Here is a 15,459-nt window from a genome sequence, read left to right as displayed (position 1 = left end):
AGCATAGTTGTTGAAGAATTTTGTGTGAATATAATTTCACCTTCCCTTCCTTCCTTTTTTATTTCCTTCCCTCCTTCCCTCCCTCCCTCTTTTCTTCCTTCTTTCCTTCCATTTGTGTGTGTGTGTGTGTGTGTGTGTGTATGAATGCTCATGCCATGGCACATGTATAGCAGCCAGAAGACAAATTGGAGGAGTTGGTTCTCATCTTCCTTCGTGGGCTCTGGGGGTCGATCTCAGATTGTTAGTGTTGGAGGCAAGCTGACCTAGTGAGGCATGGCACCAGGATGGAATGTAATTTTCAGTTTGAATTATTTAAGAGTTACAGCATTGTTTAAAATTTGTAAGTGTTATACCTTCAGTTAGGAATTTAAAAATCTAATTTCTGTAATGTATTGGCCTAAAATTAGTTGTAGAATCTTCTTATTATCATTTAAATATCTGCGTATCTGATGAATCCGGAGGCATTTCTCCTTTAATGAGTAAATGTGATGGCAGAATCTTCTTCTCCTTCCTGACAATGGATGTAGGGAACTTGGCTCTTTCTATCCCCTTGACCATTTAGGAAGGCAAGAATGAAGCTGCATTCAGCAGACAAGCAAAAGAAGCTGATGTGCAGAGAACAGAGACCTCCCCCCGCCCCCCCCCAAAAAAAAACAGGCAGAAGGACATAGAAAAAAGGGAAGATAACTGAGCTGCCTGGTTGGTTCACATTGACCAGTTAGATTTCCTGAAATTTGTTTTCATTTTATATTATCAGCCATTTTTTTTCTTTTGAGATGGGGTCTAACTATGCAACCTGTGGGCCACCCTCCATGCCCGAAGCCTTAGTGGAGATTCTTTGAGTGAATTTCTGTGCCTTGTGCCCAAAGAGCCCTGGCTTAATCATGACCCATGGGGTACCAGGCACTTGCTGCTATTGCATTTGGCGCAACTACTTGGGCTGATTAATCAGACACTATTTTGAGCAGCTACTCCGTGAAGCAACTCATGATGCAGAGCACGAACTATAAAGCCCAGAAGCACAGTCCTTAGTCTACTGGTCACTTCGTTTTCCACTTCTATAATAGTTTGGGGAGAAATAATTGATAGACAAAACCAGGAGCAAATATATGCTAAAATCAAGTGCTCGGCTAGGCAGGGTGAATTCTAATTGGTAATGTGAGCCCTAGAATGGAAACTGAAGTAATTCTTTAAGGAAATTGAGGTTTCAGGCTTACTTGGAAATAACTATCAGGATTTGAATTCTTAGAAGCAGCAGGGAGGCTTGGGGAGGCTGAGCAGGGGCAGGGCGGAGGGGAAGCCACAGATGCTGGTCTTGAACTTGTTTCGCAGCCGAGGATGAACCTGAACTCCTGGCTCTGCCTCCAAAGTGCTGGAATTGCAAACATGCACATCATGCCAGATTTATGCCGTGCTGAGGATCAAGCCTCAGGACTAATGTGTGACAGGCAAGCGCTTTACCAACTGAGTTACATGTTCAGCCCTTAACCATTTTTCATTGATTTGATGTTCAAACATTTTAAGAATATCTTTTATTTATTCTTTGACAACTTCATATATCCTCATAATGTATCTTGATTATACCCATCCTCAACTGCTTCTTACCACCTCTTACACATCCCCTCCCAAATTCACGACCCCATTGGGTCCAGTTAGTGCTGCCTGCCGGAGTGATGCCTGATCGTGTTGGCTTGACCCTGTGCAGGTCTTGTGCAGGGAACCATAACTACAGTGGGCTCATGAGTGCAGTGGCCGTGCTCTATCCAACAAGACACTTGCCCACGTTTTAAAAATTAATCTTTCCAGACTTCATCTGTGATTTTTTTCTTTAGCCAGTGTTCCTTAGCCACAAGCACATTTCCTTACTCCACATTCTCTTCTCTTTCTTTCATATGTTTAGACTGGAATTGTTCTTTGTGATTTTTTTTTTTTGGCCTGGGAAGAATCCTTGCGAGAATAAGAAGACTGACTGGATTGTTTGGAGACGACCCATTCCTCTGAACTTGGGGCTTCTTCCAGGAGTTAAGCAATCTCCGGGGTGAGCCAGGCCATTTCTCCCAACTGCAGCCTTTGCAGCTGACCTTGGACATGGGGCAGAGGGTGGCATACAGTTCGTGACCCTCCCTCCCTTTGCCACTCCTCTTCTCCTAAACTCCCTTCTCCAGTAATTGCGTCACTTCTTGGAACAGCCAGAACATCTGAGGTCCATTTTACCCTTAGTGTTGAACAAACATCAGCCTCGAAGGGGTGGGGTAAGCTGAAGGAAGATTGATAGCTCAAGATTCCAAAAGCCAACGTCCCAGTGTGATCCCCGGCTTCTGGAGGAGGGGGCAGGACAGCAGTGGGCTGCTGACACAGAGCTGAGACGAAATGGAATCTGGCTTTACCTCCAAGGACACTTATCTAAGTCATTTTAATCCCCAGGATTACTTGGAAAAATATTACAGCTTTGGGTCCAGACACTGTGCTGAAAGCGTGATCCTCAGACATCTTCTGGAAGATCTTTTTAAGATATTCTGCTTGGGTAAGTTTGTCCATCTAAATATGAGTCATACTGCATCCTAGGGGATGACTGGACTTGTGTCTAGCCATTACTCCTAGTCTGTTGGCATCACTCATTTGTTTAATGAGAATAAAAATTAATGTTGGCTTAGCTATTTTACAGTTTACACAGTTCTTTTCTATCCATTGTCTTTTATATGGTCTTGAAAAATGAAGCAAGAGGGCCTGAGTGCTGGCCTTGCACCCACAGTGACTTTCCAGGTGGCTCGAAGGAGACACTAGCGGGACACTTTAGAGAGTCCAAGAGAGCAGAGAGCTGGGTGTTGGGGCATAGGACTCAAGAGGTTGAGGCAGGAAGATTTCTGTGAATCTGAGGTCAGCCTGGACTACATATTGCCTTTTCTGGATAACCTGGGCTACAGAGTGAGACTCTGTCTCAAAAAAATTAATTAACTGAAAGTTTGATTCTATTCTTTTTATTTGTTTGTTTGTTTGTTTGTTTATTTATTTACTTATTTGGTTTTTCGAGACAGGGTTTCTCTGTGTAATTTTGGTGCCTTTCCTGGATCTCACTCTGTAGACCAGCCTGGCCTCGAACTTACAGAGATCCACCTGGCTCTGCCTCCTGAGTGCTGGTATTAAAGGTGTGTCCACCACCCCCGGCTTGATTCTATTCTTAATTGAAAGGAATATTTCCCCATGAGGTAAAGACCTCCTCAAATGTTAAAAACCTAGTTCTTTGAACATAACTTAATCTCATGCTTTAATTTTTTATTTATGTATGTCTGTGTAAGTGTATGTGCCCATGTTGCATGCCTGTGCATGCATGGGAACAGAAGAGGGCATTAGGTGTCCTCCTCCATCACTCTCTCCACCTATTCCTTTGGAGCAGGGTCTCTTCTTAAACCTGGGGTTGTGTCTTGGCTAGGCTGGAAACCAGTAAGCCCCAGAGAGCCTCTCCTCTCTACTCAGAGATGGGATTACAGACATTTGTGGGATGTTTGGCAATCATCACTGTGGAGTGAGTACTCCTAACTGCTGGGACATCTCTCTAGTCCCTAAATTCAATTGTTAAACAACAACAACAAATTAACTTTCTACCAAAGTACTCCTTAAAAGTTTTTACATTGTCAAAAAAGATACCATGATAGAGGGAGACTTCATGGGGATAGGGAGAAACTGGGTGCTAGAGAAGTTCCCAGGAATCCACAAGGATGATCCCAGCTTAGACTACTAGCAATAGTGGAGAGTGAGCCTTAACTGAACTGGCCTACCCCAGTGATCAGATTGGTGAATACCCTAACTGTCATCATAGAGCTTTTCTCCAGTAACTGATGGAAGCAGATGCAGAGATCCACAGCCAAGCACCAGGCTGAGCTCCAGGAGTCCAGTCAAAGAGAGAGAAGAGGGATTCTATGAGCAAGGGGCATCAAGATCATGATGGGGAAACCTACAGAGACAACCAAACCAAACTAGTGGAAACTCATGAAATTAAGACCAACACTCGTGGAGCCTCCATGGGACTGGACTAGGCCCTCTGCATGAGCGAAACAGTTGTGTAGCTGGATCTGCCTAAGGGGTCCCTGGCAGTAGGATCAGGATCCAATCCTGGTACATGAGCTGAGGCCCACTAACTATGGTGGGACACCTCACACAGCCTTGAGGCAGGGGGAGGGACTTGGACCTGCCTCTACTGAATGTTCCAGGCTCTGCTGACTCCCCATGAGAGTCCTTACCTTCTTGTAGGAGTGAATGGGGGGTGTGTTGAGGGGGGGCGAGGCTGGAAGGGCAGGAGTAGGGAAGAGGGGGATCTGTGAATGGAATGTAGAGTGAATAAAAAATTTCTTAATGAAAAAAAGTTTTTACATTGTCTATGTCACCATCTTTTGGGATCGGTGATCTGTATACCAGATGTAGAGCTTGCCCATCCCTAGACAGCAAAATAGCCCATCAAAACATGCCTCCATTCAGGACTAGGCATGAGGTAGGGATAGAAAGTAGAAAGATATCTTACCAAATGATGTTAATGGAGAGTGGTTAGCGCTGTGGCACAATCACAGCAAAGACAGTGCAACTTCAGCTCAGCCTGTCCTCTTATGATGCCCCCATCCCTGCTTCCTCTGTACCAGGTGGCGTGAAGGGAGACCTCCTGATTGACATTGGCTCTGGCCCCACCATCTACCAGCTTCTCTCTGCCTGTGAGTCCTTCAAGGAGATCATTGTCAGTGACTACACAGACCAGAACCTTCGGGAACTGCAGAAGTGGCTGAAGAAGGAGCCAGGGGCCTTTGACTGGTCTCCAGTGGTCACCTATGTGTGTGATCTTGAAGGGAACAGGTAGGACGATGAGTGTCTTCTCTTCAGCTTTCTCTGGAGACCTGATGTTTCTATTAGCCAGGAAACACCATTAAAATTCAGTTGAAAAACACAAAAGAAACTCAAAGACAGAGACCAAAGGGAACTCCAAATGGAGAATAAGCACCCAGGAGACTAGATTGGGAGCCATCCACACCACCTGAATACTATTTTATTGTCAGTCCTCCAACCAAAGCTGGTGGCTCTGCATGTGCCTAATGCTGACACTACCAGAAACAGCAAAACATTGACCAGGCTTTTTAACCGATAGAAGCAATATGCAGCAATTATTCGAAAAGGATCCATTACTCACCATCCATAATATTAGAGCCTAAAGAGGACTGGGGATGGTCAGTGGGTAAAGTGCTTGTCATGGAACAACAAGGACCTGAGTTCACATCCCTCCTGTTTCTTTCAAGAGCTGTCCTTCCTCCAGTGTGTCTTCTTACCATCGTTATTGAAAACCAGCTGGTTAGAGATGCCTGGGCTTAGTCCTGGGCTGTCTATTTTCTTCCATTGTTCTTCACTCTGTTTTCTATTTGTTTGTTTGTTTGTTTTCTAAATACTGTGCTGTTTGGTGACTATAGCTTTGTTGTTGTTGTTAAGTGAGGTAGTGTATGATGCCTGATTTTTTTTCTTGGTGCTATTTGGGCTTTGTGTGTCTATGGTTGCATACAAATTTTAGGTTTTTTTCCAACCCTGACATTAGTGTTTTAATAGGGACGACACTGACTCCGCGAATTGCCTTGGGTCATACAGACATGTTCATGATCTTAGTTCTCCCGAACTGCAGACAGACCTTTCCATCTTCTTGGTGTCTTCACTATTCTTCTACGTTGATATTTTCGTTTTAGAGACTGCTGGCTTGTTTTTGTCAATTTTATTTCTATGTTACTTACTATTTTATTTATTGTAGATATTGTAATAGGATTGACTTCTTGATTTCTGTTTCAAATAATCCAACATTGGGGCATAGATATTCAGATGAGGGTTCTGAAAGGTTTGTACTTCTTGGTGCATGGTTAAAGGAGCTAGCACCCATCCCTCCCTCCATCCATCCATTCATCCATCCATCCATCCATCCGTCCATCCAACAAACCTAGATGAACAACTCTGATGCTCTTAGGCCAGAGCAGTGAATGAGACAGAAGAAGCCCCTACGTCTTATAGGTCCTATCAAGGATGGTTGATAAATGTCAGGTCATTTAGGGTCTTCAAGGCAGAGTTAAAGATTATAGTATTTAGTAACAAATTGAAAGGCTGTTTTCAAATGCCCATTTAACTCAGAAACCTCTTACACATTTAGCATAAGTGAAGACACATTCTTAAAAATGAAGGTGAAGCCGGGCGGTGGTGGCGCACACCTTTAATCTCAGCACTTGGGAGGCAGAGGCAGGTGGATCTCTGTGAGTTCGAAGCCAGACTGGGCTACCAAGTGAGTTCCAGGAAAGGTGCAAAGCTACACAGACAAACCCTGTCTCGAAAAAACAAACAAACAAACAAACAAAAAAAGGTGAATCTTACAACTCTTTTTTATATGAAGGATGTGATTCCCCAGGACGGAACTGGAAAAACTTGCTGTCAGAGTTTGAACACTATCAAAACTTGTTAAGCAAAGAAGGAATTTATCAGGCTTGACAGAATTCCAAAGAAAATTTACTAAACAGAAGTCTTCTGCCACTGTGCGACAACACATCTTTCTAAAATCCAAAGCACGTGACCAGAAAGCTCCGGGAGCTACTTTGCCTAGACATCGCAGCCTACGTCTCATTCAAAAATGAGCCCTTCAGTCTAGCAGGACACTAAAAGAATTCCTTATCTCCCTGCAGAATCGTCAGCTCAGAACAATTGCCTCTTAAGACGTCCTCCCCGTCCCCATCACTTGGCCTGGATGAGGAACTGTACTTTTGGCAGAAAGTGCCTGCATCCTTCCTTATCCTCACACCAGATCCAGTGGCTTCAACTATTTTGAGAACGATAGTGATCCCATTTTCCTTGTGTCTCTCTCACATCTTCGTTCCAGTACCTCTATCAGCCTACAGTCCATTTTCCCCAAGATTATTTCTTCTTTATCTGAAGATATTTCTTGTGCTGTTGGCTTCCGAGGACAATATAAGCTAGCTGCTTTCCTCTGCTGCTTTGGGAGTACAACTCAGACATTTAAAAAAATCACTCATTTCACTACTATTTGAAAGTTTCCAAGACACCAGGACCAAATCCTTGTCTCACATCATGAGATATTAGTGTAACTACCCTAGATCTGTCATGAGCAAGGAAAGTAAACTCTCTCCTTAAGAAATTCTGGAAACAGGAGCTGACCTGGTCATTGGGAGCTTTTAAGAGGCCTTGCTGCTGTTGCAGGAGACTGGAGTTCAGTTTCAAGCACCCACATTTGGGTAGCTCACAACTGCCTGTAACTCTAGTTTAAGGGAATCCCTCTTCTGGATTCTAAGAGTACCCTTCCCCACATGCATACACATAAAGGAAAAAAAGAAAACTTAGAAAAATAAATCGTAGAAATAAGGTGAGTTAGCCTTTGGCCCCTTGAGTAACACATTGCTTAGCCTTGGGATCCCTGGACAAGCAGCTCTAATATATCATGAAGTAGCATGTTAGAAATGCAGCCCCTGGGGATGGAGTGGTGTCTCTATAGTTGAGAGTACTGGCTGCTCTTTCAGAGAACCTGGGTTCAATTCCCAGCACCCACAAGGCAGCTGATAACTATCTGTAAATCCAGTTCTAGGGGATCTGACCCCCTCTTCTGGCCTCTAAAGGCACTAGGCACACTCATTGTTGGTGCACAGACATACACGAAGCAAAACACCCATCCATGTTTTGTTTTTAGGAAGAAGAGATGTAGACTTTCCAGCCTCACTGACGGTGCACAGGCCTTGAGTTCTTACTTTCATGAGATCTGCTGAGGTGACCGTGACAGTGGGATGGGATCTGAGTCTAGAGCCAAGATTCCTGCAGACCCACCGGGATACACAGGAGAAGGGAGATAGTTAGAGTATGCTGTCCAAGCTCTTTTTCTCCATTATACAGGCAGTAGGGGTTTGGTGAGGACAGAGACTTGTGGGTGGCCCTCTAGAGAGCAGTGGCCCCTGCGCCTGCCAGGAAATAGCTGGAACACAAGAAAAGTGGCTGTTCTCTGAAGTCAGAGCTCCCGACAAAGAGGTTGGTAAGGGTTGGGCATGGTGGTGCATTTTGGTTATCTCAGCACTCAGGAGGCAGAGGTAGCAACAGGATATTAAGTTCAAGGTCAGCCTGAACTAGAGTGGATTCTAGTCTAGCCAGGACCACAAGGCACTTGTTTGTTTTCATTACAGTATTAATTAATCTAGCTGTTTGGTGGTTTTCTTGGTGAGTTCACTAAAATTAAGTATTTTATATTAAAAAAAGCAAAAAAAAAAAAAAAAAGGGCAAGGTTGTCACAAAGCAGAATAAAACAAACACCAAACCCACAGCAGAAGTTGATACACTGTTCAGAAATATTCACAACTGTGCCACATTTGTTCTTCTATTTCAGTTCTGTCTTTGTTGCAAGTATCTCTGGATTTTCAAACTCACAAAAGCTAACTGATACTACTCCTTGGGATCTTGGAATCTTGATAGTCATGGTGACTATTTGGTGACTGATACTTCTTATGGAGCTGTCTCTCTCTTTCAGATAGGAACTCTCCCATCTCTCAAGGTCATTGTCTCTCTGGGGAGATTAATGGGATTGGTTGAGAAACCTTCAATTAGCCATTTCTGTTCTATTATAAACATCTTTGTTGGTAAGTCTCAAAGGACCTGAAACTCAGTGTTCCCAAAGTAAAGTGGTGACCCCTGGTCTACTTCATGGCTAGTATTCCTGTCTCCTTGAATGACATTATCAGACAACTACTTGGGTGACCCCAAAGCCTGGAAGTCATCCTTGTCATGTCCCTCTTTGTCATGGTCCACTTCTAAGCCAGTTCCAGCTTCTGTCTATTTTTCTTCCTGCATTCCCCCTTCCTCAGTTTTCTTCTTGAAATATTTACCATCATCTTTTTTTAAAAAAGATTAATTAATTAATTAATTTACTTACTTACTTACTTACTTACTTACTTACTTATTTATTTAATGTATACAGAAGAGGGCACCAGATCTCATTATAGATGGTTGTGAGCCACCATGTTGTTGGGAATTGAACTCAGGACCTCTGGAAGAGCAGTCAGTGCTCTTAACCTCTGAGCCATCTCTCCAGCCCATTTACCATCATCTTTATCCAAGCTACCATTCTGGTTGAAGTAGCCTCCATCTCCACTATTGTCCTTTCACCCAATTTGCTACAACCCCAGTGATCATTCCAAGACATACTCCTGATAGGACCCTCCCCCCTTTTTCTTTTTTCTTTTTTTTTCTTTTGGTTTTTTTAAGACAAGGTTTCTCTGTGTATCCCTGGATGTCCTGGAACTCATTCTGTAGACTAGAACTCACAGAGGTCCTCCCACCTCTGTCTCCCAAGTGCTGGAATCAAAGGTGTGCATCACCACTCCTGGCCCAGAAGTATAGGCAGGAGTTTCTGTCTCACCAGCAACTCCCAAATACCCAGCAGCAGCTTCCCAAATAATTGACTCAGAGACTTTCTATTAATTACAAATACTTGGCTGGTAGCTCAGGCTTATTGCTAACTAGCTCTTACACTTAAATTAGCCCGTAATTCTTATCTGTATTTAGCCATGTGGTTTCCTCAGTATGGCATTCTCATCTTGCTCCCTCTATGTTGGGCAGAGTTAGGAGTTGTCAGTCAGACTCCAGACTGGCCTGACAGTCCAGCCCATGGACACACTCTTTTCTTATGTTCTCTATCAGGTGGCCTTTACACATTCTGTCTTTTCATGCTGGGCCATTTTCCTCCCCTTGCTCCTCTCTTTGGCTTGGTCAATGATTAGGTATGCCTCCTCTACATCTCTGCTTACATGGTTCCTTTTGGAAGTACTCTTCTTTCCACTGGAGACTAGATCAAGCCAGGATCTCAACATCACATGTTCCTTTCCTCCTTAAATTTATCCACTTCACTTCCATTTTGGTGAGTAATACTCAAATTAGCTATTTTTCTCTCTTCCCTTCTGTAATCTCCAGGAAGACAGGAGCTGTTTCTCTTTTGTTCATACCTCAGTCCCCAGTGCCTTTGAGGCCCCCCGTACCTGGCACAAAGCAGAGGTTCAAATCTAAGTGTAAAATAAATGAATGGATGTAGCCTACCTTCCAGGCAGGCAGACTCCACTCCCTGTTTACAGTTTCTACCCAATTTAGGTGTGGACTGTGCCGAAGGGTTATAGACAATTCTTCCTGCCTCTCACAATTCTTACATTGATACTCATGTTTATTTGACTTCTCTTTTTGTTCTTGTTTAGAGACAGGGTCTTGTGCATCACAACTGACCTCAAATTCCTTATGTACTTGAGAATGACCTTGAATTCCTGATCCTCCTACCTCTACCTCCAGAATGCTGGGATTAAGGGCAAGTGCCACCATACCAGGCTTCTTCTGCCTTTATGTCCTTGAGCTGTTTTGATGGCTTTGTCACCGGAGGGTCTGGTAGAGGCTCTGGGGATGGGGCGTGGGTCAGGGGAGTGTAATAGAAGGGGCTCCTGTGGAGATTCTAACTTGCCAGCTGCCTTGCCTCTCTGAATCTCAAGATAATTACTGGGTATGGAAAGACATTCTTACAAAGGTTCTTGCCAGGAATCCTTACCTTTTCTTCCCTTCTCTGCCATGCCTCTTAGGCTTGTGTAGCTAGCATATACACAGGAAATGGCAGCCTCTATTTGAAAGAGTCAATCTTTACAAGGAGAGCAAAAGCCATGCTGTACTTAGTTTTCTGTAAACCAAGCTCCATGCTGCTCTGCTATGTGTTTATCACCTTCTCCTGGAGCTAAACGTGAGGCTGAGTGGTAATTGCCTGGGTCTCCAGGCGAGTCCATTTCCCTGTGGGTGTTACCTGCAGTCTTCAAGAAGCCCTGAGGGGTAATCTTTACACAGCTGCCTTGGCAACTGAGTTCACTGATGTTTGCTGTGCAGCCAAGGACAAGCAGGTACCAGCAGCCGTGGGAGAGCCTAACAAATTCCCCTTCTCAAATTGGCACATTTCCTGTGAGCTTTCGAGATTTCACAGTGGGCTTCACAGTTTGGGAACAATTTCCATCATCGTCTGACTGGCAAGTGCTAGTAGTTCTGTGGTAATTTGTGTCTTTAAAATAGCTTAATACACAATAGGGCACAAAGGTCTACTATGCTTCTGACGTAATCGCTTAAATACACATTCTCACAATGTCCTCGACCTAGAGTAGCATTTTAAATCCACCACCACCAAATCTCCATGTTCTATCTCCTTAGCCTCGTCTATACACTTGCTATGTACATGGGTAGACAGGTGATTCCAATTTTTCTGATCTACTTTCTTTACCTGTTCAAATCCATTTTTCATAGACAGATTTAATGATCAGATTTTCTTCTTAACATGCTCTGTCAACTTATCTGTGTTCTAGCAGGGCTGGGTGGCATCCCTACTTTTAGGATGACAGTTGTTTTGCTTTGGCCAGGACTGAAGAAAGAACCCAGAACAGGAGATTTCAGCATGGACAAATATTAGACTAGAAAAATCCAAAGCAAATCATGACAAAGTGGGTGCCATTGGGCCATCTTCACCCCCATAAGGGAGCAGGTAGATCCAATCAAGGGTAATTTTTTTTTAAGATTTATTTTTATTATTTTAAATTATGTATATGTGTAGCCAGAAGTTGCTCGGGTCCCTCCTGGTCTCCTGCAGTTCAGACAAATCTCTCTCACCTGCAGTCCGCAGCCGCTCAGACCCAAGTAAACACAGAGGCTTATATTGTTTACAAACTGTATGGCCTATGGCTTTAGCTGCTTGTCATCTGGCTCGTTCATCTTAAATCAACCCACTTCTATAAATTTGTATGTTGCCACATGGCCGTGGGGTTACCTGCTGACATCTTGTTGCTCAAGTCTCCTCTGCCTCTGCCTTTCCTCTCTTCTGTCTTTCTCCTTGGTTTTCCCACCTGCCTGTAAGCTGTCTTGCCATAGGCCGAAGCAGCTTATTTATTAACCAATGGGAACAACATATATTCACAGTGTACAGAAAGACATACCCCAGCATGGGTGTGTGACATGACCATTCCATGGTATGGATAAGGAGGTCTAATGTAGATAGGAGAGATAGAACAGCCAGAAGCATCTGGGGGAGTCCAGAGCAGAGAAAGAAGTGCACTGAACGTGGCCAGCAGACTGGACATGGCCAGGACTATCTTCAAAAGAGGGGGGAACAGCAGAGGATAGAGAAAAATGAGAGCAGCAGGAACAGAGGAGAGAGAGACAGAGGGGAGAGGAGAGAGAGAGAGAGAGAAAGAGAGAGAGAGAGAGAGAGAGAGAGAGAGCGCAAACATGGTGAGAATAGCAGGGTTATAAGGAAAATGAGTACCTGGGGAGAGGGAAGTCCATGAGCTGGGGGAAGTTTAGGGTAGGGTTGGGGGTGAGAAGGGCTAGGATGCTAGCTAGCATGGGCTTTGAAATGTGAAACAGGCACTTGTGATACCGAGGAAGGCTGGAGGTCAGCATGAGCTTTGACATGCAAATAGACGCCACAGGTAGCCATATGTTCCTTCTGCCAGAGATAAGGGAAATGACTCCTTTAGGAGATGGAATCAGTGTCACAAGTTCCAGAGGAATGCTGGGTTTTATCTAACTGCCAGAATCCTCCTGTAGTCCAGCTTGAGCTCATAGGACTGCCCTTTGAAGTTTGGGGAATTGGAGTTTCCTTTGGCCCTGACCCCTAGGTCCAAAGTGTACTCTTAGCCATTTCTCCAGTCTCCGTTTTTCATACCCGATGTAGATACCAGTGTACTGGTTCTGGAAATTTCCTTAGCATCTGCTAAGCCTCCACCTACCTCTTTCTGTGTATTTCTCACTGTCTTCTCCCCTCTACTCTCTCTTCTTCTCCCTTCTCTTCTCCACACTCTTGCTACAGAACCCAGGTTGACCTGGACTCATATATCACCCACTCTGATCTTGAACTCATAATCCTCCTGCTTCACTTCAGCCTTGTGAGAGCTAAGCTTAAAGGTGTATGTCACAATACCTGGTTGGCCTTTTTTTTAGATAGGGTGGCTTACCAAGCTAGAACCATACCATCAACAGTATGTTAAAATTTATGTTAAATAATTTACTTAATAATAACTTATTTAATAATAAATGCTAAAATAAATTTACATTTAGAGTGGAGCCTAGTGGTTTTCAGTGTATCCACAGAGTTGTGTGACCTCAGCTCAAATAATTTTAGAATATTTTTGTAATTCCTCAAAGAAATTTAAGCTCTTCTTTCGTGGCTGATGTTGGACCACCCTCTCCTGTTCCCATCAAGCTTTGCCCTCAGATGGCCATCTCATCTCATCTCATCTCCTGGAGTCTGTGTCAGACAGCTTTGCTCTCGGCAGGCGCATTGCCAGCCAGTTTCAAAGGGTTCTGCACCAGTGGTCAGGTCTCCTGAAGCTCGGGGCCCTGGGTACTTCACACACTCATTTCTTCTTCCCTTGTGCTCTGGCTTTCTGCTATTTTTTTTCCTTTTCTGGTTCCCCTCTTCACATTCTATGGTGTGCTTTACACCTTTATTTACTTTGTTCCTTCTTTTCTCCCCTAACAGACCACACATGTCCGTCAGCTTTCCATCTCTATAGCTAATAACTGAGACAGTTGATTTGCAAAGAGAAAGACTCATTTCAACTCACAGTTTCATGTTGCTTATAAGTCTATGGTGGAAGATCAGGGTAGGAACATGTGATGGAGAAAAGCCACTCACCAGAAGAGAAAGAAGACACCAGGACCCTACACTCCCCTTTGAGGCATGTCCACAGAAATGTCTCACGAGGCCCCTCCCTCTAACAGGTCCACCACCTCTCAATAGAACCGAGCCCAAGACAAGCCTTTGAAGGACATATATGAACCATGTATGACCTCATCTCTGGTCCCTGTTTTCTCATCTCCATTGATTAGTTGAAATTCCATTGGTTTGGCAGAAAGAGACAGGTGTCTTGATGGGTTACCAGAAGGTGATACTAGGAAATAGACAGCTGTCTACAGTTAGGAGGGGGAAACTGACGTGAGACTCTGGCCTCTGTGGTAAGATGATCTTTTGGTGCCATTTCTTTTCTGCAGCCTCTTGTAGCCCAGATTGACCTTGAACTCGATAAGTTGCCAACTTCTGATCCTCCTGCCTCCACCTCCTGAGTGCTGAAATTGGGGCAGCACCACACCGTATTTATGAAGCTAGGGCTGGAACCCAGGACATAATACATGTTAGACAAGCACTCTGTCAACTGAACCAAATCCCCAGGCCCTCTGATCAATAGCCTCTAAATCAGTCTATGTCGGCTCCCATCCCCTCATTAACAGTTGTAACAATCGTCCAGCACTTAAACCCATTGTTATTTACTGTGTGAGAGTCTATAGCTACCACCTTGTAGTCTGAGAAAGCAGTCAAGGACAGCACTAATAATTTAAAAATATGCAATAATAAAAGAGTGGGAGAAGTATAATTTCATGAAGGATAGCTCATTTCAGAAGCAGACAGGAGCTACTGTAATTGTTTGAATGTCATTATTTGCTTTATAAAGAATTTTGATCCAGCTTGGGGTAATAGGGTAACATTCAGATACCAGATTAGGATGAATTAAAGGACTGCAATATGGACCACACTGACATACATTCTCAGCCTTGACCAAAGAGATCTGGGGTCCCCATGTCTGGAGCAGTGAGTGATGCTGGTCCGTGTCTGTTTTTCAGGACCAAGGGACCTGAGAAGGAGGAGAAGTTGAGGCGGGCTATTAAGCAGGTGCTGAAGTGTGATGTGACTCAGAGCCAGCCTCTGGGTGAGGTCTCTCTGCCTCCTGCTGACTGCCTGCTAAGCACACTGTGTCTGGATGCTGCCTGCCCTGACCTTCCCACCTACCGCACTGCCCTCAGGAATCTGGGCAGCCTGCTCAAGCCAGGGGGCTTCCTGGTGATGGTGGACGCCCTGAAGAGTAGCTACTACATGATTGGAGAGCAGAGGTTTTCCAGCCTTCCCTTGGGATGGGAGGCCGTTCGAGACGCCGTGGAGGAGGCTGGTTACACCATCGAGCGGTTTGAGGTGATTTCTCAGAATTACTCTTCTGCCACGGCCAACAATGAAGGACTGTTCTCCCTAGTGGGGCGCAAGCCAGGTAGAGCTGAATGATCCTGTGATTCCAATTAAAGGCCTGCTGGTTTGTTTCAGACTCTGGCTCTGACAGCAGTGTTCACTGTGTGGTGTAGAAGCTGACTGGGGGTGGGGTGCCCATGGTTCAGGGTGGGCGGGGCAATCTAGGATGAGCTCATGGGCCATTCCTTGCTGTACCATACACGTATGAACGCTATGGGACCCCCAGGTGAGTATCTGAGACATCTGGTCTCCTCTACCTGTACTCACAAAAGAAGCTTCACCACCACAGACATGCAGTTACGGCCACACCTGGGAACCATGTGTGACTCAAGCCCACACCTGCCTACAGAGATGTCAGTTATCCACTGTCAACCTGC

The 15,459-nt window shown here is 44.6% G+C and overlaps 1 protein-coding gene across 2 annotated transcripts; it reads left to right on the top strand.

The window, feature by feature from the left end:
• Positions 1-2,207: 2,207 nt before the first annotated feature.
• Positions 2,208-15,169, top strand: Nnmt (nicotinamide N-methyltransferase). Of its 2 annotated transcripts, XM_036191814.1 has the most exons (4): positions 2,208-2,524; positions 4,632-4,839; positions 14,686-14,734; positions 14,866-15,169. In XM_036191814.1, exons 1-4 carry the CDS (start codon positions 2,371-2,373, stop codon positions 14,926-14,928), a joined length of 474 nt encoding a protein of 157 aa, XP_036047707.1. In that variant the 5' UTR covers positions 2,208-2,370; the 3' UTR covers positions 14,929-15,169. The 2 variants fall into 2 exon arrangements, with proteins under 2 accessions (XP_036047707.1, XP_036047706.1); XM_036191813.1 differs by having other exon boundaries at positions 14,686-15,169.
• Positions 15,170-15,459: the final 290 nt, after the last annotated feature.

This window comes from Onychomys torridus, chromosome 7, assembly GCF_903995425.1.
Source record: "Onychomys torridus chromosome 7, mOncTor1.1, whole genome shotgun sequence".
Lineage (NCBI taxonomy): Eukaryota > Metazoa > Chordata > Mammalia > Rodentia > Cricetidae > Onychomys > Onychomys torridus.
Note: the sequence above shows the minus strand (reverse complement) of the source record. Positions and strands in the feature narration are given on the sequence as shown.

Excerpts from the sequence above, each read along its gene's own strand:
- Nnmt (XM_036191813.1), top strand. The coding sequence starts at position 2,371 with ATGGAATCTGGCTTTACCTCCAAGGACACTTATCTAAGTCATTTTAAT. Across the intron at positions 2,525-4,631 it reads TTTTAAGATATTCTGCTTGG|GTGGCGTGAAGGGAGACCTC; the intron begins GTAAGTTTGTCC and ends CCTCTGTACCAG. Across the intron at positions 4,840-14,685 it reads TGTGATCTTGAAGGGAACAG|GACCAAGGGACCTGAGAAGG; the intron begins GTAGGACGATGA and ends TCTGTTTTTCAG.